The sequence below is a fragment of the Diospyros lotus genome, chromosome 6 (genome assembly GCF_014633365.1).
Source record: "Diospyros lotus cultivar Yz01 chromosome 6, ASM1463336v1, whole genome shotgun sequence".
NCBI lineage: Eukaryota > Viridiplantae > Streptophyta > Magnoliopsida > Ericales > Ebenaceae > Diospyros > Diospyros lotus.
Window position 1 is genome coordinate 4,871,999 of NC_068343.1, and position 22,976 is coordinate 4,894,974.

The 22,976-nt window shown below is 40.4% G+C and overlaps 2 protein-coding genes across 2 annotated transcripts in view; both read left to right on the top strand.

The window, feature by feature from the left end:
• The first annotated feature begins 430 nt into the window (after nucleotides 1-430).
• On the top strand, nucleotides 431-12,058 carry LOC127803693 (uncharacterized). Its single transcript, XM_052340119.1, has 10 exons — nucleotides 431-2,689; nucleotides 4,274-5,059; nucleotides 6,488-6,892; nucleotides 7,307-7,393; nucleotides 7,789-7,859; nucleotides 8,076-8,152; nucleotides 9,098-9,245; nucleotides 10,965-11,126; nucleotides 11,229-11,493; nucleotides 11,626-12,058. Exons 1-9 carry the CDS (start codon nucleotides 484-486, stop codon nucleotides 11,418-11,420), a joined length of 4,134 nt encoding a protein of 1,377 aa, XP_052196079.1. The 5' UTR covers nucleotides 431-483; the 3' UTR covers nucleotides 11,421-11,493; nucleotides 11,626-12,058.
• A 373-nt stretch (nucleotides 12,059-12,431) lies between these two features.
• LOC127804304 (protein GAMETE EXPRESSED 3) overlaps nucleotides 12,432-22,976 on the top strand; it is an 11,686-nt gene continuing 1,141 nt past the window's right edge. The window contains exons 1-9 of the mRNA XM_052341150.1: nucleotides 12,432-12,757; nucleotides 12,844-13,031; nucleotides 13,114-13,440; nucleotides 13,738-13,984; nucleotides 14,434-14,718; nucleotides 14,831-14,923; nucleotides 15,762-15,794; nucleotides 15,867-15,926; nucleotides 16,088-16,230. Of these exons, the coding sequence (XP_052197110.1) occupies nucleotides 12,649-12,757; nucleotides 12,844-13,031; nucleotides 13,114-13,440; nucleotides 13,738-13,984; nucleotides 14,434-14,718; nucleotides 14,831-14,923; nucleotides 15,762-15,794; nucleotides 15,867-15,926; nucleotides 16,088-16,230 (1,485 nt within the window). The 5' untranslated portion in view covers nucleotides 12,432-12,648. The remainder of the gene's footprint in view (nucleotides 12,758-12,843; nucleotides 13,032-13,113; nucleotides 13,441-13,737; nucleotides 13,985-14,433; nucleotides 14,719-14,830; nucleotides 14,924-15,761; nucleotides 15,795-15,866; nucleotides 15,927-16,087; nucleotides 16,231-22,976) is intronic.

Genomic DNA, 22,976 nt, shown 5'->3' on the forward strand with positions numbered 1-22,976 from the left:
AGAATCTAAATAAGCATAGGTTAGTTGAGAATTGACAAAATTCTAAATTTCAAACACCATTTGGGATAGATTCTTGAGAATATTGTTTATTATTATTATTATTATTATTAAATGGGTAGTTGAAGCCTCTAAGCCAAAAATTAAGTTCAAGAATTCCTTTATATAAAATAGAAAAACCATTTGAGTTGAAATGGAATTTCCAAAACTGAAAATATGACTTTCTTTTCCTGCAAAAGTCCTCCCAAATTTATTCCTTTTCTTTCATATAAATCCATGAAATTCACTTCCAATTCAATTCATTTCAACTCAAACGTGTCACACTCCGAGCCTTTAAGTCTCTTTGTCTTTCCCCGTTTCGATCTCCAATCTCCAATCTCCCATCCCCATTGCCTAAATCAGTCAATTCAACTCAACTCAACTCAACTCAATAAGCCTTTATTAATCATTTATTTATAAATATATATAGGCTCCAGGCCCTCCACCATGGCCTGGCAATTTCTGAAAAACATCGGACTCGCATTCGGATTGGTAGAACCTAGCCCGCCCCCCTCCCCGCCCCGGCCCCGGCCCCCATCCCCGCCCCGGCCCCTGCCTCCTCCTCCTCCTCCTCCTCCTCCCACTACTCCTCCGCCGCCCGTGGAGCCACCACGGCCGCCGACCCACCCGTTCCTCTTCCCCCAAACCCAGTCCACCGTCCTCCCCGACCCCTCTCCCTTCTTCTCTCCCCACCTCCTCTCCTCCCCTCTCCCCACCAGCTCCTTCTTCCAGAACTTCGTCCTAAAAATTGGCGACCAACCCGAGTACTTTCACCCCTACCTCGTTAAATCCTCGCCCCTCTCTCTCTCTCTCTGCTACCCGTCTCTCTTCTCCAACTCCGCCCTCACCTACCAGGTCTTCAACGCCGATCTCACCGTCTCCGCTTCAGAAGTCTCCGAGCCGAACTTGAACCATGTCGTCTCCTCTTTCAGCGATCTCAGCGTAACCCTCGACCTCCCGTCGAGCAATCTCCGGTTCTTCCTCGTCCGAGGAAGCCCTTACTTGACCTGCGTAGCCGCCGCCAACGTTTCCCTCTCTATTTCGACCATTCACGCCATTCTTGAGTTCTATTCCAACACTTCCCTCACCAAATACACCATCAAGCTCAACAACAACCAGACATGGCTGTTGTATTCCTCTTCGCCGATTAGCCTTACCCACGACGTTTCCAGGATCAGTTGCGGCGGGTTCACCGGCAGAATCCGGATTGCTGTTCTTCCCGATTCGGATCCCCGATCCGAAGCGATACTCGATCGGTTCAGTTCTTGTTATCCTGTGTCTGGCGAAGCCGCGTTTACGAAGCCATTCTGTGTGGAGTACAAATGGCAGAAAAAAGGGTGGGGAGATCTGCTCATGCTGGCTCACCCTCTCCATCTTCGGCTTCTCTCGGGCAGTGATTGTGGCGCCATTGTTTTGGATGATTTCAAGTACAAAAGCATCGATGGTGAGCTTGTGGGGGTTGTTGGAGATTCATGGGCATTGAAAAGTGACCCTGTTTCCGTAACCTGGCACTCAATCGGAGGTATCAAAGAAGAGTCCTTTCCTGAAATCATTAACGCGCTTAGCAAAGATGCCGAGGCTCTCAAGTCAGCAACAATATCGACAACATCGTCCTATTCTTATGGCAAACAGATTGCAAGAGCTGCAAGATTGGCTTTGATTGCAGAAGAAGTGTGTTTTCTTGATGTAATCCCGGTTGTCAGTAAGTTCTTGAAGGATTCAATGGAGCCATGGCTGGATGGAACGTGTAGCGCGAATGGTTTCGTGTATGATGGGAAATGGGGCGGCATTCTGACCAAACAAGGTTCTTTGGACTCGGGGGCTGATTTCGGGTTTGGAGTCTACAATAATCACCATTATCAGCTGGGACACTTTGTTTATGCAATTGCAGTGCTTGCTAAGATTGATCCGGCCTGGGGGAGAAAGTACAGGCCTCAAGCATACACCCTCATGGCAGATTTTATGAACTTGAGCAAGCGAGGGAATTCAAGTTATCCCCGGTTGAGATGCTTCGATTTGTGGAAATTGCATTCGTGGGCTGGAGGGCTGACTGAATTTGCAGACGGGAGAAATCAGGAGAGCACGAGCGAGGCGGTGAATGCGTATTACTCGGCAGCGCTGATGGGGCTGGCTTACGGAGACAGCCACCTGGTTGCCACTGGATCGACGCTGGCAGCGATGGAGATCCATTCAGCTCGAACATGGTGGCATGTGAGAGAGGGAGACACTCTATATCCAGAAGAATTCACAAGAGATAATAGAGTGGTGGGGGTTCTGTGGGCTAATAAGAGGGACAGTGGCCTCTGGTTCGCACCAGCCGACTGGAGGGAATGCAGGCTGGGGATTCAACTCTTGCCTCTACTGCCAATTAGCGAAATCCTCTTCTCTGAAATTGGTTTTGTGAGAGAGCTTGCAGCATGGACAATGCCGGCCTTGGCAAGAGAGGGAGTGTCAGAAGGATGGAAGGGATTTGTGTATGCTTTGGAAGGGATTTACGACAGGGAAGGTGCTTTGAGTAAGATCAGGAACTTGAATGGGTTCGACGATGGCAACTCGCTTACCAATCTACTCTGGTGGATCCACAGCCGAGGTGAGGATGAAATGGGATATGAAGGGGGAGGGAAATTCTGCTGGTTTGGCCACTACTGTCATTGAAATGATCAATTCTATGGATTGTCTAATAATAAGTTGTTCATGCTGAAGATGTAGAGAAGTCAAGGCCGTTCTTCTTCTTCTTCTTCTTAAAGAACCAATCTGGTACACTTATACCTGGGTTGCTCTACTCATTGTTACTGAAAATTGTGTGTATTTGTAAATTTGTTTGCATCTATGTATACAAACATAAGATCAATAATAATGTTGCAGGTCTTACTCTAGCTTCTTGTTACTACTTCATGTTGTTTAAAGCCTGCCAGCCAGCATCGAGGTTTTTGATTTTGTTCATTCTTCGGGTAGTGAAAGAATATTTTTATTACTTTCAGATATTTTTATCACACAAAACTAAAAAAGAAAAAATTACATTAAAATTTGCATCTGCAATTCTGTAATTGTCCGTAGTGTGAAAGATTTTTATATTCACAACCCGATTTGGGTATATTTAATTAGCTATAGATATTTTCTTAAAGGAGTGGACAGTAAGATTAATATTATATTATTATATATGAAAAAGAAACAAAGATAAAACTAAAAGGATTTGTCCGCTTCATACGCTGTTCTGTTTTTACTTACTTTCCTGTTAACCACGTGGCAAGAGGACAATAAAATTTGGAAACTCTGAGAAATAATAACTGAAAAATGTGAAATTTTTGTAAGATATAAAAGAACGAAAAAGAGAAGAAAAGAAAAGAAAAGAAAAAAAAAATCTCACACCCGCCCACGTGGATTGATGGGATTTTCTAATGGTTTTTAATTAATTAATCCAAACAAAATGCCAAGTTAATACACTTTTACGGCAATGAGAATGAGATCGCGGAGAGATAGAAAAGGAATTTCAAGAACATTCCCGTGTTATTGCCACCAAAGCTCATGGCTGGTGATATGATGATTTCTTCTTTGCAATTGCTTCCATTTAACACTCGCCAATCCGCACCACTTTCTTGGAAGTCCTCGTTAGTGTATGTCCAATGTTCGTCTGGGTTTGAATCCGTTGTTTAATTCCTTTGTTCTTTGATCATTTTAAGACTTTTTTTTTTTTTTTTATTTCGTTGATTCTGATTCTCTCTCTGTAGCTGGAAGACTCTTTGGAAGTCGGTCCTAACTTCCCTTGTGCATCTCACGAGTATGGTTTCGCCGTTTTCTCTCAAGGAGCTTCTTATGTTCTTTGTTAGTTTTGCTTATCTGAGTAGGCTGCATTTGCAGATGAAAGTTTATGTTTATCGACTTAATTCTATTTGTGAATCTCGAAAGCGGTTTTTGAAATTCTGGATTTGATCTGAGTTGATTCTGTTGATCTTTTTATTTGCATCAGAATTCAAAATTCTAAAATTGGTGATAGGGGTTGGGCTCACGTTAGGGTTCTCTTCTCTTAGCTGGATTTTTCTAGGTGTTTGTAAAGCTGCCTTTTGAATTCGAATTTCATCATACTGTTGTTTGCAGAATTTGGGTACTGATGGCAAAAGATTCTGGGTAATTGGGATTTGCCTCTTGTTTGAATTATTTGGAAAAAAGGAGAAATATGCCGACACAGTCTTTACAATACAGCAATGCCATTTGGGATGACGGATAGTTTTTCATTAAGGGACTGTTCCTAAAGAGATGGCTACAACACAGCCTGCCAACACTTCTGTTGATGCAATTCCACCGCCTTCCAGCCTTAATCAGTCAAGCGATTCTTCCCCATCTTCTTCAAACTCTTCAGCCACTACAGATCCTCCCAAAGATTCTGCACCCAATCAGCCTTCTAAGCTGCCAGCTCCTCCAACATCTTCCAACACTTCAGCCTCACTGCCACCTTCCTCTCCTCCACCATCTCCACCACCTGCTAGCCATCCTCCCGTTCCCATTTCGCCACCCCCTCCAATTTTGTCCCAATCACCGCCATTAGAAGTTGCTAACCCCAAATCATCTTCACCTAGTCCCTCAATTGTCGTGCCTTCTCCCCTTTCTCCCTCAGAAAGAACATCGCCACCATCTGCCGATACTCCTCTACCACCTGCAAAACAACTTGAAAATTCTCCCCCACCCTCTGCACTAACACCCCCTTCACCACCTGTTTCTTCACCCAGTTCTTTGCCCCCTACAAGCTCCTTGATTCCAGGCCCTAATACTTCTCCTTCTAATGGTTCAATTAATTATTCTACTGGTGGAGCTCCCCTTTCATTCAACCTCTCTTTGCCTATAGGCGTTCCACCTGGAAAGCCAACATCATCCGGTTCAAGTATAAGCGCAAATGCTGCACCAGCAGAGAGTGGTGGCATCAAGGCTGGAACTGCCGTGGCACTTGGTGTTGCCCTTGGATTTTTGGGACTTGGTCTTGTCATAGTGGCTGTGTGGTTTGCTCGGAAGCAGAAGAGAAGGGGAGCTGGTAGGTGTGGTAATTACGTTATGCATTATTATTCTTCCCAAATTCATGTAAGTCTCTGTATGATGTTTAAATATGCCTCTCCTGTGTTCTTTTTGACCAATCTTTTCAATCATAGATATTGAATTGTCTTTATTAAGGCTTATCTATAGAGAATTAATGCATGCCATCCTTTAACTAATATATGCAATTCTCTTCATGTTAAATCAGCAGAAGTTAGCAGTTTCATGTCATGTCAGAGCGTGTTCTATTTAAAGCAACTATCCCTACCATAAAAATGTTCTGTTCCAAGCAATTACAAAATTTTGTGATGCTTATTGCATAGGCTTGGCTAGAGCACACTGATGTGGGACAGCAAGAATTTGCAGAAAGTTTGGGAAGAAAACAAGAGGCATGTGTGTGTGTGTGAGAGAGAGAGAGAGATTGCAGTAGGGAAAGATTTTAGCAATTGTTTTCAATTCAATAATCTCAATCATTTCTAATTACATCACTAAAGCTAAAACTAAAAAGATAATTCAAATTTTCAAAGAAATCTTAAAATAAAAGATAAATCTAAATATATCATACTAAAAATAGAATCTAAAATCTTAGTTCCAAGATTTAAATAAAGCCTAAATTCTAAATTAGACATAAAAAAATGTAATAATTCCAATTTCTGATCACACAAGCATGAAATTTTGGTCCATGTCATTAAATGGCATCTGAAGCTATTTTAATTCACTTATCAAGAGTACAAGTGATATCGTATCTTTACACGTGAATATTTATATATAATTGGTCTAAGACCAAAAAAAGGGAAGAAAATTGCATTAAGCAGTCAACAACTAATATAAAATTTATTAGATAAAATAATATAAAGAATTATAAGGGTTACAAAAGACAGGTTTATAGGTAAAAATGACTAGCTAGTTAAAATTCATATACTTGACCTCACATAAAGAGATAAAGATTTGATGTGTTGTTGTGATCTTATATCTTTTACTAAAGGCTCACTAGAGTACAGTTTTGTTTTCAAAATTTTATAAATATTTTTTTTATAAAATTTTAAAATTAAAAATGAAATTGTAGTCAAAGAGTCTAAGATTTTTGTTTTCACATGTTTTGAACAATGGGATGAAGAACTGAATTTGATAAGAGGTTATGTTTTATCATTCACTATGGAAAGCTCTGATAGTGAAAGATAGCAATCTTTTTTCCATTGTAAGCTTAGGTCTCTCTTATAAATTTCAATTCTTTTTGGTTCTATTAAATTTTCAGCAAACCATATGGAGCAAAATGAATTTTAAGATAATTATTCTTCTAAATTTGAGATGCCACAATGCGAAATATGCTATGTACTATATACTGGAGTTGGTTATAGAACTGCCATGACTGTTTTGATGTAAAGGAGCATATAGAAATAACTCAAGTGGACTTGCCTGTGATCTCCAGATTCATCGTTTCTAAACGCCCAATATCCAGCTCACCCAGACAGATGTACTTCCGGAAGTGATATTAAGGACTCACCAATAAGCGCTCTGGGTAATTCAAGGTCGTGGTTCACATACGAAGAGCTAGCCAGGGCTACAAATGGGTTTTCAGCGGAAAATCTTTTGGGTGAAGGTGGATTTGGTTGTGTTTACAAAGGATTGCTCGTAGAGGGAAAAGAAGTTGCAGTTAAACAGCTAAAAATTGGTGCTGGACAAGGGGAGCGTGAGTTTAGAGCAGAAGTTGAGATTATCAGCCGTATTCACCACCGTCATCTGGTTTCGCTTGTGGGTTACTGTATATCCGAGAATGAAAGGTTGCTTGTCTATGACTACGTCCCGAACAATACCCTTGACTATCATCTCCATGGTAGGTTTTTTTTTTTCCCTGTCCAAGTATATCTTTGAAGAAGACCTCAAACTTAGCTTGTTTGTCAAAGCAAACCATTTTTTTAATAAATATTATCAGGATTCATGTAGGACCATAATCATGATCTGTGTAACTATTTAGTTAAAAATCAATTTGTAAATTTTTCATTGACCATGCGTTGAAAAGCCCTTGTTGTAAAATGTAAAGGGTTCTTTTGCGGAGAAACATCCTGTAATCAGTTAACTTGTTTTAGAGGTCAATCAATCATCTTTGCGTCCTCTAAAATTTAAATATTTCCATATATTTTCTCCCGTTAAACATTCCTGCCTAATCAGCTAAGTTGTTTGAGTTTATGTTCAACTGAAAATTACCCTTAACTAATTCCGCTGCCATTGCTTTCTTGTCTTCTGGCAGCTGATGGCAGACCAGTCATTAAATGGGCAACCCGGGTAAAAGTTGCTGCTGGTGCAGCTCGCGGAATAGCTTACCTGCATGAAGATTGTAATGTTCTTGTTTCTGTACTTCCTGTTTTTATTGTTTTACCTGTGAAGCCTATAGAATATTGATGCACATGTAATTACCAGTACTAGTTCTTTGTATTTGGATCATTTTCATGCATTCATACTTATTTAATTATTTCAACTTCATTGTATGCTATGCTGTGAAATGTGCAAGACACATGCATGCTTGGGCACACTAGTTTGTGCAGGGCACCCCCTTTCTTGCATCTGAACAATCAAATGATTAATGTTAAAAAGACGGGCCAAGTACAGTCTTCATTGTAGCAAAGATAATTGTGCTCTGTTGTCATGCTTACATTTTTTCTCTTTCAATTGTTTATATCACTGACATGTCCCGTGATGTTTACTTTTTCTTTTTTTTTTCATTTTTATCAGGCAATCCCCGAATTATTCATAGGGATATTAAGTCGTCAAACATTCTATTAGATAACAACTTTACAGCTCAGGTGTGCCTTTTCTTAGCCAGATTTCTGATAACAATACATTTTCTCCGTATTCCTTTCACATCATTCCTTTCACTAATTTTGCAACATGATATCCCTTTTTTGTTTGCCTTTTTACTAGCATGCTTCAACTATCATAATTTGAATGGTATTTTCGTTATTCTTTATTCTTTCTGTTGGCACTTAATGTGCTCATGGTGGAGGTTTGTCTGACTACAGGTTGCCGATTTTGGACTAGCAAAGTTAGCAGCAGATGCAAATTCACATGTGACGACTCGTGTAGTTGGAACTTTTGGGTAGGTAATATTATGTGGCTACCCATTGAGAGCTACTAAAAGATTAGGCTAGTGTAGTGGCAAGTACATCTGTTGGTGCTTGTGTTGACCTTTTAGTAAGAAAACTTCTTTGATGGCCTTTACAGTAGAGATCTTCGGCATAATGGGATTTCAATAGTAGCATGTAATAGGTAGAGGATATGTCACACCAGGGTTGCAAATGAACACAGCCTCTCATGAGTGGCTCAAAGCTCTGCCTGATTTTGGCTCATTCAAGCTTATTCATTTAGTTAAATAAGCAAGCTTGAGCTTAACTTTTAAGCTCATTTAGTAAATGAGCAAGTTTGAGCTTTAGGATGCTTGACTGCTCGGTTCGATGAACAACCTTGTTTGTGGCTTTTTCCAAAATAATATGAACTTTTTACAACTGATTTTTTATTAGACTATTTATATTATTCAAAATTTAAATATATCAAAATATAATATTTTTATGTGTTATACTAATTTTATATGTTATTTCTTGAATGCTGTTTTTTTAACAAGTGTTTGGATTGTAGCAGTCCTGGTTACTGATTTGAGCTTTAAATGAGTCTAAAACTGAGCTTTATACGGCGTTTAAATTTAGTGGTCATTAAAAGGCACATTTGAAGCTCGTTTAGTGTAACTGAGTTGAGCTCAAGTGTAGAGAAATTCTTAATAAACAAGCTCATGCCTCAAATTCGAGATCACAAAGACATCAAGCCTGAACTTGACAAAATTCTTACAAACAAGCCTGAGCCTTTATAGGCTTGGTCCGGCTGGGCGCCTTTGCAGCTCCAGTCTCACACCAAACTGAAATGTATTTCTTTTGTCTCCCAAAAATTTAGCGAGAAATGTTCTTTGAGATAATGAAGAATCATGAATGTGCACCATGGTATCCTTTCTTGTTTATATTAGTCTGTTAAATGGCTTTTGGTAATTTTCCAGATACATGGCTCCGGAGTATGCATCATCTGGAAAGTTGACTGAAAAGTCTGATGTTTTTTCCTTTGGTGTGGTACTTCTAGAGCTCATTACTGGTCGCAAACCTGTTGATGCATCTCAACCAGAGGGTGCTGAGAGCCTAGTTGAATGGGTAAGATCTCAAGACTCAAGCCTCAATAATTCTGGTCATTTCAGATAGACAATGCATCAGTAAAGACACAACATTTTAAGTGGCAAGTTTGAAACTTTGGCTTCAAAAGCTCTTGCTTCAAACCTTTTGCTACTTGAAACGTTAGGCAACTCTTAGTGAATAGTTTTAGCATTAAAAGATTTGAAGTTTTTCTTTTGTTCTATTTTAGATCTGTACTCTTGTAATTCCTTGCCTGCCTTGGATTCTGTTCTTCATATTTGCAGATTGTCCAGGCTACTTTAATTCTTCAGTTCTGCAATCATGTCTATATAAATTCTTTCAACATAATTATGTGGTTCGTTATTCAATTTTACAAGTTTTTTTTTTAGTAGAATGTTTGCTTCTTTTCACTTTATACTTTTAGCTGGAAACAGTAAATGGTATCCCCAATTGCACGAGGTTTCCCGCTTTGTGAGGGTTGGAGGAGGTTGTATTTGTATACAACTCTACCCTTACTTTGCAAAGTGGTAGTTTCCATAACTTGAACTTGTGATCTTCCAGTCACAAGGGAGCAACTTTATCATTGCGATCAAGGCTCACCTTCTTTGACTGGAAATAGTGTGGTCTGTAGACTTCTGAATTATTGGACTCCAAAACTCAAATCACCATTCTTCCCCTTCCCCACCCTAAAAGAAGAAATCATAAATAAGATACTGAATTGATTTGTGAATTAAATTATGTCTTTTTCGTACTATGCTAGTAAAATAGGGTGGACATGCTATTCATTCACCCACGTGGATTCACATTTTGGTACTATTTTGAATTAGCAAGGAGCTCTCTGTTCAGTCCATCTGCTATTTGCAGTTCTGATTCTTGTAGGAATCCTTAGTTTGCTTTTAAGGGAAGACTTTTTTTTTTTTTTTTTCATATGATCTACTGCATTTTTGTACAACTGAATTAATTTAATTGTTCAATCCTATTTCATGTCATTCAGCGGCAATGCAGAGTAAAATCATTGTAACTTCCAACATAGTTGTTAACTTGTTATAAAAATTCACTTGGGCTAAATACTGCCTTTCTTTGAAATGAGAAAATCCACCTTATACTTGAATGAGATGTTTGAAGTTGAGTGCTTTGTAGAATGAAATTAGTTGAGTACCGCGATAGAATGCCTTATTCCAATGGAAACTCCCCCCCCCCCCCCAATAATTGAGAAAAGAAAGTATGCTGATAAGGGCCATATGATTTGAGAGAAAGGATGTGGGCAAAGTGAAAATGATAGGTGCGGCTGGTGGAGAACCTTGGGGAAGGAACCTGCTGTTTGATTGTTGATTGGTGAAAAACTTGCCGTTTTGGCTTTCGTACTCCCAATTCCATATGTTGCTGTTTTGGCATGCAAAACAGCAACATAAGCTTGTCAAATGTGCTAAAGTTTGATCAAACAAACATATTCAGAAATGAAGGCAACAAAATTAGTTTTTCAAATTTTCTTTGACTGAAAGGTCATGGGTTTTGAGTTGTGGATAGAGTCTTGCAAAAATAGAAAAGGGGAGGCCAACATACAAATACGACTTTCTTGTATTTTTCTTTCCTTTTTTGCAGGCGTGTAAAAAGTTGGTAAAAGTAGGAAGTAATATTTGTTGCCCTTCCTAATGTTCCTGATAAGGCTTGCATATGTAGTCAGATCTTTTTCCAGTTGTCTGGCTGAATTGTTGTCTCAATATCCCTGCTGTCTTGTAGGCTCGGCCATTGCTTACTCGGGCACTTGAAAGTGAAAGGTTCCAAGAGTTGATAGACCCAAGGCTGGAAAATAACTATGTTAAAGATGAGATGCTGACGATGATTGAAGCAGCTGCAGCTTGTACACGTCATTTAGCCTCAAAGAGGCCACAAATGAGTCAGGTATTGGTAAAAAAAAATGACATTTTCATATAGTTTACCTCTTCATTTCATTTCAGGTCGTCTCAACTTTAAATTGATATTTCTCTTTGATCCCGTTGTCAGTTAGTTCGAGTTTTAGGCTCTGCAGGGGAGCCAGATCTATCCAATGGGATTAAACCTGGACAAAGTATAGATCTTGATTCGAAGGAACAATATGCAGAAATCAGAATGTTTCAGAGGATGGCATTTGGAAATCAAGACTTTAGTTTGGATTTATCCGATGGTTCTCAAAGTAGTGGAGACTGCAGCAAGTAGCTTGCAGCACCAATCAAATTCAACTCATCATATACGAGCAAGAACAGCCCTTATTATGCGTAGTTGAGCACCAGTAAGTTATATTTTTTTCCTGAAAAGGATGTCCTAGACACGGTGCATTCTTCCATTCCCCTCTCTATATGACTTGTGACTTTCCAATGAGAGTACAGATCTTGTACTTAGTTCCCTGTGATTCGTGGTTCAGGTGAAAGCCTGGGGGAACAAAATCGCCTGGCCGAAGAGCACCGATGTTAAGCAGCTGGGAACCCGTCTTGCCTGCCATTCCCACAAGATGGGATGATCAAGCAGATGTCTCTCCCATTTCATTGTATTCCATCTCTAAACCACCAGGAGAAGAGCACCAACACCTTTGGCCTTTGTGAACACTGGAGGGTTCTCGGAGGTGCTGGCTGTTTATGCTGCTATATTTCTGCAGTAAGCAGCAACTCAGTTTGATCATGCTGGGGAATCTCATCCTTGGCCTATCAGAGGCAGCAAGAACATCAGAAAGACGAGCATCTGATATTTGAGAGACAAGCACTAGTGGGACTTTAGTAGAGGAACATGATGATACTAAAGATGTTAAAAAATGTATTCAGAACAAAGATGTCGATTTACTGAAAACAGTTACTGTTAAATTAAGTTTCATCATTTTGGGTGTCGGTTTTACCTTTATTTGGGTAAATTCTACCTTAATCTCGGGTATTTACTTTTGGTATTTCAAGTTTTCAAAATATTTTTTTTTTTTGTTATGTTAAAGTCGTGTTTATTTATTTTTTAAGTGCAAATTGTCTAAATTACTTTTTGATTGAAAAATTAAATAAATTTGAAAAAATAAATAAGAACTAATTTGATATTATAAATATATATATCGATTTTAGAAAATATTGATGGTATTTTAAAGTGTTTTGTTCTTTTTAATTTTCAAAACAGAACATATAAATAAAATACGAAAATAGGGAGAATAATGGACTATGACCAATCCAAACGGCCTCATCTGGTTATTAGATGTCGGGTCTTCGTGACGGATTGCAGCAAGCGGGCAGAATGGATACTTGTACGGGGAAACGGGTTAAAGTCCGGCTTCACTTTCCCGCCAATTCCTCATAACCGTTAAGTAACCGTTTCTTTTGTTGGAAATTCATATTAAACAAAACCCTAGAAAATAATTGAGAGAGTTCCCAACTTCTCCGCCCTTCGACAGATTGAAGTTCAACCTCTGCGACTAATGCCGACACAATCCATTCTCATTGTACTCCTCCTCGTTCAGTCAGCCTTCGTCGCTTCTCAGGCGTCGCAATTACAGAAATACGCTTCGAATCCCCATCTATTTTCAGGTCCTTTTCTCTATTTTTCTCGGTCATTATGTTAACTCCCAAATTTTCCCTCAGATTCTAACAATCTGGATTCCTTTGATTTTCAGCCCAATCCTCATCGAGAAAAAGCATCCTCAGGCTTTCGAAGCCTCTGATTCGAGATGATGGAAGAGTCTACAGTTGTTTAGAAAGAAGGTTCTTTGCGTTTGAAAGCAACGGTTCCATTGCTTGGACAGTCAATCTAAAGTATACGTGTAATGCTGGAATTGCTCCGGTTCACGGTGGTTCAAGAAAGGTATGAGATGTTTGCCTTGTTAGGTTGTGTCGTCGCGTCCTATCTGCAACCCTGTTGACCATGGTAGCCCAATTGTTGGCAGATTTATTTGGCAGCAGAAAATAGAGTGATGAGAATCAATCCTTTGAATATTGGAACTTCTGAATCTGCCGTGGAGGTTTTCTTTGATCCAGATCCAGGAGAAGAGACGGGTGAAATTGTTGGTCTCTCTGTCAGCACATTGAGTTCGTCTGTGTTTATCAACGTTAAAAACAGGGGACTCTTTGCGTACAGGCTCCAGGGCCAAATGCTATGGAGTGCTGGCCCTGTGCTTTATCAATCTGGGTATCGTCAAGGTTGCAGGAAAAACTATAAAGATTGTTATTTTGACTCAGCACCTGTTATTGACCAGTGTGAAGCTAGTGTATACGTATGGTCCTCTCATTCTACGTGGAGTTCTTTTTTTCTCTTCTTTTTTTATTTGCTTTCTTGCATTTAGATTTTAATGGAGTTGGGTGTACTTCCTAGCCTAGAAAATAATAGCAGTGACCAAATTTTGCGATGACAACTAATTTTTCCGAACCAATCTTTTTGGGGAGCAAAGCAAAAATGACACATCTTTAGACAATTTTCATTTATAATGTCAAATACTTTTTTCCTCCTTTCTCTGATCATTTGGTACGCCTGAGTTTATGGTATGGTTTGTCTGTGTGTTCTATACCTGCAGATCTCAAATACAGAAGGGGAAGTCTATGCAATGTCACTTGGAAGTCCTCATTTTAAGTGGATCCAGGATTTGAGTGCATTAGACAAGAGTTTTGTGATTAGTCCGGGAAACAATGGTCGGGTATATGTTACTGTACCAGTTAAGGCTCTTGTGCTGGCTCTTGATGCTTCTACTGGAACAGTTTTGTGGCAAAGTAGTATTGGACCATTAAGTACAACAGATTGTGCGCCAGTTATTGATTCTAACGGTAAGTAGATATGTATATCTAAGAAACGCTAATATATATAAATCAAGTTCTCGAAGTGATTGGACATGGAGACACTTTTGGTTATGAACAGTGGGAAATGTCACTTTAAGATCATATTGGGTCATAACCAAACATTCCTGGCAAGGATTTGAGCGCCCCCCCCTTCCCCATGGTCCCAACAGAAAAATAATGTTCTGAAAAGAAAAAAACCTGAAATATTGCAAGAAAGCATGTTGCAGGCATGTAGTACTTTACAATCCAAAGCAAGACTCAGAAGATGGATGGATGCTGAAAATATACCAATCATACAAGTTATTAGAAATAATTTCAGTTACAAGTGCTCTATGCAAATGATGAAATCAATTCAGGCATTGTATCTGCAGACTCGTACCTGAAAGATTTAGTCATGAAATTTACTCAGTTTCTATTACTAAAAATTGCTGTAACAGGCTGGATATCTATTGGTTCATTGGATGGTTTCCTGTATTCAATTTCACCAACTGGAGTTCCCAAGAAATTTCCCAAAGCTGCACCGCTAGATTTTGTAGTTCAAGTTAGTCCATTTCTTGATTGTTCAGGCTATGCAGTTTATATCTCTCAGGCAGAGATGGAAGGAAAAGTCAGCCATACAATTGGCGAGTACACTTACATCTCAGCCCTGAAACCAAAAAATGTTGTGTTCACTTTACTTGTCCCAGCAACCGGGACCATCTACTGGTCTGAAAGTTATCCTGGTATTCTGACTTTTCATAGGTCATATTTTATACTTTTATCTTCCTTGTTTTCATCATTTCCTGCTTCGGAACATAAACCTTAACATGGTTTACATCTTTTAACTGGTAACAGCATCAGGTCAATTACCATCCATATTGAAAGAGAGTGATCTGCAACACTTTGTGCTAGATGAAAGCATCATTCTTGCCTTTATTACTGCTTCAAGTGAGTTTTTTCATAAACCTTGTGTGCTTAAGAAGATGAGTCCACTGGATGTATATTTAATAATTTTGTTGCTTGAAATTACAACATTATGTTGGTCTATATATAGAGAAATCATGAGACCTCGTTCCTAGTTTTAACAAGATGTTTAGATCCTAGCCTCAAGCAAATATTAGCATCATTTTTCATCAAATGGGAGAGTGGAATATTTGTTCCTGTATAGCATCATAGGTTGGACGAGTTTGGACCTGTGATTTGAATATTTATATTATTTATTTTGTTGAATAAATTAGTATAAATCATTATATTTCTGCCTGAAGAAGTATTGTAGGGCATCTAGATTCAAGCTACTCTCCTCCTGATAACTTGCCCCTTTCAAGTGGAAGGGAAAAAAAAAAAAAAAAAGAACTGTTCTGCCCGTGCATTGAAAGTCTCGATTCATACTCAAGAAGCCTCTTCTACTAGCTGGATGGATTGAAATAGACTTATACTGAGGTCATAGAACTCAACTTTAGGATGTCCCAACGTTTGGTTATTTTGATTTCCTGTCAGTTAGTAGAAAAAATATGCTCTGTTTAGTTCATAAACAGTTAACAGTAAAAGATGCTCTTCTAATTATAGGTCGCTACAGCTCTCAGCATGAACGACATGTTTTGTTTATTTAATCATTGTTGCTTTTTTTTATTGGGTGGTCAGTAGAAAGGCCACTTTGTGTCTATCCCTTCAAGAGGCAAATTTCTACAACCACATTTGACAGTTCTAACTTTACATGAGTTGATAAGTTTAAATTTAAACTCAGCTCGTGGTTGAGGTTACAACTTAATTTCACCATTTGATGCAGATATTGGCAACCGACTTCCATGCCGTAGCACACGTAACAATCTCGAACTACTACAATAATTGTTGCCTTCATTGTGATGCATCCTAATACTTCAGTTATTGCCAGGTCAGAAGCTTGCAACCAGCTGCTCCCAAGCAGAACCCCAGCATGTTAGCATCTACACAGGTAGCTTTGTTATTGTTTTTGTATGAGGATATTGTATAGCAATTTGAATCCATCAAAACTGTTACTCCTTTGGGTTCTCTTTACCCTCTTTTTTCTCCTCTTTCTTTCCTTTTAGCTACATCAATCTTTGCAACTTTTCATTTACCAGTTCCTTGATTCAGGTGATGAAAGGACAATTCTGTTATTTCTGTTGCTCGAGACTGTAACATTGATAGTACTAGTGGTAGTTGTACGATTCTGTTGTATATTTTGGAGGAAAAAGAAGCTCCAAAGTCAAGACTTGGGAAAATTCTTAGAAAAGCGAGTGAGTTTAGCATCTTTACTTCTTGCATTTCTTTTTTCTTTTTTTTTTTTTTTTTTGTTAAGGAAAACATGCTCCACCAAGTAGGTGATATACAGATGACTCAATAAAGTTGTGATTTAAGTAATTGGAACCCACCAATTCAATCCAAAATTTCCTTGCAGGGAAATGATTGATTAAAAAGGAAACGCAGCCTTACAATCACATAACATAGACAATACTTTGACAATCAATAAAATAAACGTTTCTGATGCTATATATTCGGTGTTTCAGCATTTTCTTCAGCTCCAAAAGAAAACATTTGATCAGGCAATTACAGAACTCGAGCAAAATGCTGCAGAGGAAGCAGTTCCAAACAAAATGCTTGAAAGGCTGGATGATTTGGTAAAGCAAAAGGAGGACATAGAAAGGAAGCTCTCAACAACCTATAGTTTAGGAAGGGATAGAACCTAAGTCAGAGTCATTGAAATCTCTCCTTCCATTGTATGATGGAAAAGCAAAGAGCTATTCTTTCCAAGAAGGTGCAGAGAAAGAGAGTGACACTTGGGCTGATAGCAGCAGAAACAAGAAAGAAGCAGAGTCAACTTTCTTCCAGTACATGCAGTCAGCAGCAGCTGCAGCTAAAGCCAAGGGAAAGGCACCAATTGAAGTTGGAAGCTCCAGTGACCAGGAAACTGAAGAAGAATACGAGGGTGCCTCTGCCTACGACGATGAAGGGGAAGCCAGGGAGACTTTACACCATGGTAGCAGCAGGAGCATAATGAGGAGGAGGAGAACTTTGTCTTCCACTAACTAGAAACTGAAGAAAGAACATGTAACTGAAGAAAAAACATGTATTTTTGTAGCTCTAGCTTGTTCCTAACCTCTACCTCTTGAACATGACTGCATGTTCTTCTTGTAAATTTCTTTTGAATGGAAAGACATCAGCAAGTAGATGATTTCAGCTTAAGGAAGGTTTTTCTGCTTAAATCTAAGGGTAGAATTTCTTGAGTCCTAAAGTCACTATAAATATTCTTGTCGACATGCAAAAATGGTCGACCAAGATTCGTCGGCCCGTACTAATCTAGTAATCACAAATGCGAAGGGAAGAGAACAACAACACCATCAACAAACAATGCGCAATGGTTTTTTACGTGGTTCAGCCAGAATGGTAGGGGTGTCAACGGTTCGGATTGATCCGGTTCTATTAGAATCCAGTTACCGAACCATTTTTAACGGTTCCGAAAAAATAAAAATCGTAACCGAACCATTACATATATAAAACCAAACCATAACCAATCCGTTGCATCGGACCGGTTTCGGTTCTATCCAATTAACATTTAGCTTCTAAACATTTTCGCAAAATATGAAATTACAAACAAATTTGTTAATTAAAATAAACTCATAACTTCATTAATGCTTCAAATATTGAAGTAAAAGTAGAACAAAATAATTCATAGACTACCTCATCAAATGAGATTACATCGACTATTTAGTATATCAATAGCGCATAAAAGTCTAGAAAAAAAAAAGTTTATGAATAACAATAGCCAACAACAAAAAAGAAATAAATAAAAACTAGCAGATTAAAATTGCAAGTAATAATATATTTATGCATATGTATATATATACCCAAAAAATTATAATATATATATATACACAAGTATAATATCGGTTCCGGTTCGGTTCGAACCACGGTTTGAAAAGAAAGTAACAAACCAAATATATCAATTCTTAATTTTTTAGAACCAGAATCTAACCGTTGAACCATAGAACCAATCCAAAAGGCACGGTTTGGTTCAGTTCGGTTTGGTCCGGTTCACCGGTTTTCGGATATTTTTTGACACCCCTACAAAATGGTGCCTAGTCCACGACTGTTCTCTGATATTTTTTGCAGAGTAACAGTGTATATTTGTTATCATGCCTGTACAATAGCTTCTGATCCTCTATTTATAGTGTGGGATATAGATAATTTACGAAGTTAAATATGGTGGGGTCACCTCGTGAGGGACAAAGTGCCCTTCTTATCTCCTTAAAATAGGGAGTAAAAGTTCCGCACCATGTGGGGTCTGGCTTTCCATAGATAAGGACAGGCAGACATTAGATCCGATTATTCTGCTTCGTGGTCTTCTTTGCGAGCTAATCAGGTTGACCAGCGAGCTAGAGCCATTGCCGATAGCTCGCTTGCTATCGTAATCAGAGCTCGCGCCTTGGCAATTATGTGACCTCGCAAAATCATCTTTGTTCTTGGGCCCGTTGTACTCCGAAAGGTTGGGCTTCATCATTGGACCAGTCCCAGCCCAAAGCAGTCATGTCAATAGCCCAAGGCGGTTCAAGAAATACCCGTAACACTAGCCCCCCAACTTGTGGTGCGATCTTCAGAGTGCGAGCTGATAGATGCCGACCGGATTGGGCTATGCAAGCTATCAATCCACCTTCTGGACTTCTGCCCAATCGTTTCAAATTATGCCATTTCATGTTGCACGTCTTGTCTGAGGCGCCATTAATGTGCACGTTCCCCATAACCGCTTAATCATTATGTTCGTGGGTCCCATGCTCTCGCGCACCACCATTGGATCTAGGGCAGCTCGTCGGTCTCTTCATCCAACGGTGGAGTGCCCCAAAACTATAAAAGCGTGAGGAAATTCCTTCCCCCCCCCCTTTATCGTGTCATTTTGAAAATATTCTCTGCATTCTCAAACTTCTTCTTCCTCTTGACTCCAAAATGCCATTGTGTGACGGTTCCAAAGCTTCTCTGCCTTTCACCTTCGCTTTCTAGCTGGTTCCTCCCCTCGACTCTTGCAGCAATCGGTTAAGAACAGTAAGTTTCTCGCATTCTTTTAATTCATTTCATTTTTGCTATCCCTCTTTCTTTCGATTCCGTCTCCATACCTCGTCTCTTGGCGAGGGCTGTGTCTTTTAAGGCTAGCTTCGAATTGTTTTGGTAGGCTCAATGGGTTTATAGATTTAATCCCCCCTGTTGTAAGTCATAACCTGTTGCGAAGCGCACGCGACCTGATAGGTAGGAAGTCTCCTTAGGATCTTTGGTTCGTGAGGACTGGTCTGTTCTCGGCGACCTGACTCTTTTTTTCTCTTTTTGTTGTTTTTTCATCGTAGATGTCTACATTAGGTCAGAAGCGCCACAACCACAGGGTAAAAGACAATGATACTTCTAGCTCTTTGGGGCAAAGGGAAGGGATGCTGTCGCGGACTGCTCAGGACGTGGCTTCGTTAGACTTCAAGGTCACTGAGAGAGTTCCTTAGCATACCGCCCTGCAGTCGCCCAGCGAGCTGCCGAGGAGCATGCAACTTACGAGATCTTCAAGCGTTATCCTTCGAAGCTGACGATCGGCGAGCTGACGTTGTGCACTTCTTCATATTGCCTCCCCTGCGGCACACGTTTGATGGTGCCTTCTCTTGGTAACCACGCAGCTTTTCCTCCCCGTGGGGTTCATCGTCATCAGCCCCCAACACTTAGAATTTGGTTTTAGGTTTCCACTTCAACTCTACCTCATAGCCATTTTGAACGACTTGAAACTCACTCCTTTCCAATTGAGCCCCAACTCGTACACCTAGATAACCTCCTTAGCCCTTCCTTTCAAAAAGAACCAACTTCCTCTTCCAACCCCTAAAATCCTGAGGTACCTTTACTCTTTCAAAGGTACCAAGGACGGGCTGTATTATATGGAATCTCGTTCTTCAGACTGTAAGAAGGTATTGCCTCAAGGGAAGGCCAAGGGCAAGTCCAATGTAGGAGACTATAAGTCCCAACGGTTCTACATTTCCTGTTCTTCTCTTCAAAACCTTAACAACTTTAGCTTTGTTCTTGTACCGAGTAAGTAGTTTTCCAGCCCGCCCGCACTTGCAGCAGCAATTCATTTGTTATCATTTTCTATTTACGAGTGTCTTTTCAATTTTACAGACGTCACTGGTGGGCAGCTCGAGCTAACCATCTTCGAGGCACAAGATCTTCAAATAGCTTCAGAAGCGAAGATTGACGAAGACAATTGCGAGTTCTGCGACTCTCTGCTTTGTGACTTCCAGCTCGGTCCCCTTTCAGCATCAAGGATATCAGGAAGGAGGACATCAGAGTTCGTGGCCAAAGGGAGATAAGGTCGGTCTTTGACGAGGTCGACTTTAACAATAGCCCAGTCAGGGAAAGTAGTGCTCGTGGAGGAGTTACACTTGTGGCCTTACCTTCATCATCCGAAGCAATGAAGCTTCAACTCGAGAGACCTGACTCTTCTGCAATCTCGAGTTTGCCTAAGGTCGTCGGCGCATCCTCTTCTCCCGCCAAAGTCCAAGGGGTGGAGCCTCGCGTCGAGGCGGCCAGCAGAAGCGCAGCCTCGTTGCCCAGCTTGGTCCTGACCCCACCCCAACTGCCACGACTTCCTAAATCCTGTTCCGACAGGCACCTCCTCGCAATGTGCGGCGGCGATGACTGTAGTGAATCGCAGTAGGTTTGTGGTTCGTGAGGAAGCTCTTGCTGCCGGGAGCAAAAGGAAAGCTTCTCCAACCTCGCAGGTCGTTCAACATGCCTAAGCAAACAAGAGGAAGAGGGAAAACACTTCTACAGAGCCGAACGCATCTGAGGTTGCAGTCGGCGGGTCGTACTTCGCCCCCTCCTTGATAGCTTGGATAGGGTTCTTGGTAATTATACCAAGAATTTGGACAGGAAGGAAGTATCGGGGTGAAGCGCTCGACGACTACGTTACTCGCCACAATCTTCTGGTAAGGTTTTTTTTTTTTTTTTTTTTAAATGTACTAACCTCTCAAGCCTAATAGGCTTCCCTGGGAGTCTTCAAGCAGATGGAAGAGAAAGCCCAAGCCATCAAGGAAAAAGAGAAGCTCGAGGCTGCTTCCAAGCTGCTGAGGAAGGATAAGAGAAAGCTGGAAGAGAATCTGGCTTTCGTGACCAGTGAGTCCAAGAAGTACCGGAACATGGCTGAGGGCATGGAGGGCCGGCGGGTCAGGGAGGCTGAGAGAGCCAAGCAAGAGGCTGAGGACGAGCTGGGATGCAAGAAGAGAATGTACGAGTTGACCTTCTCCCAGGTGACTTCAAAGCTAAATAAGGTTGAGGCGGAGCTGGCTGTGGCACAAGGTGCTTTGGAGCAGGCAGGCAGCGAGCTAAAGCAGCAAAGAAAGAGATCGAGCAGCTGAAGGTCGATGTCGAGGTTCGAGTCTCGAAGGAACGCGAGGAGGTCGAGTCCAACATCTGCGGTGCATTTCTCTTTACTTTGTGGAAAGCGCATCCAAATCTCGACTTCTCCTGCTTCGGCGAGGAGGCGGTGAAGAAATATGCCGTCGATGTCGCGAGCTCTAGAGTTGTCGCTGCCGAACTCAAACCTGATCAGGTTGTAGTCGACCTCTCTGTTGAAGACGCCGGCAATCCAACTCCTCAAGATGCAGCTGTTCTGAACTTGGCTTCTCCAAGCCATTAAGATTTTTTCTTTTTCCTACTTTATCCTTGTACTTGGATTTAGAAAGTAATACATTTTTTCTTATTCAATTGAGTTTGTTTGCTTCTTTATTCTTTGTTGCAAGCTAAAACCAAACACAAAGATGAACTTTAAATTCAGTTAATTCAAGAACACCCTTAGCTCGCAACTGATAAATCTCAAAACTAAATAACTTTGGGTAAGATTCAAGTAAGATTTCATTAATTCAAACCGTATACCTAGTAGGTCATGATCATGAGATCAAATCTAAGCTAACATATGATAATTAAATCACATTTTGCCGTCAAGCTATACGTTTAGGTAGATCGTAATTTGATCACAGCTAACATACCATGACTTTTAAGGGCTTAGCGAGGTCAAGATGAACACCCAAGTAGGTCGCAGTCCATGACTTTTGTTAAGATAAAAAGACCTCAGCTAGTGAACCATGACTTATAAGTTTTTAGCCGAGGTGATGGCTTAGCAGGCGTCGAACCATGACACTCTGGTTAAGATGAACGGGCTCCAGTTCGCCGACCCCGACCTAAGGCGAAGACTAAGATGAATGCTCAAATAAGCCGCAAATCATGGCACATTGGCTAAGTTGAATAGGCCCCAACTCGCAAACCATAGCCTTCTAACCCCGAATTAAAATTGTTTCTTACCACTTAGCGAAAAAACGAAAATAATAAGTGATGTTAGCAATGATAATAAATTTAGTTCGTTAACAGAGCAATATCAGCATAAGTAGAACATCAGTCGAACATCATGTGTAAAGAAAAAGTGTTGCTTATCGAAAATATGGTCTGAGATGCTCTGCGTTCCAAGCTCGTGGGAGAATAGCTTCATTCATATCTGCAAGGTGGTATGCTCCGTTGCTAATGTTTTCTTTGATAATGTAAGGGCCTTCCAGTTCGGGCTTAGTGCTCCGTCGCTGGCTTTGCGAGCTCCGGGAAGAATAAGGCACAGCATGAGGTCACCGACATTATAGCACCGAGCTCGAACTTTTCATTGTAATACCTTGTGATCCGTTGTTAATAGATAGCTACCCTCATGCGAGCTAACTCCCTTGCTTCGTCCAGTATATCAAGATTTGTGGCCAATAATTGGACATTGCCTTCAAGGTTGAAGGTGGTTCTTCATTGATTGATCACCCCATTCTTTGTAGGGATCATCGCCTCAGATCCATAGACCATAGAGAAATGAGTTTCTCTCGTTGTGGTCCGAGATGTTGTTCGGTAGGCCCAAAGTATCGTATGCAGTTCGTCCGCCCAAGCCCCTTTTCTATTTCTAGCTTTGTTTTGAGAATTTGCTTGATTATTTTATTGACAA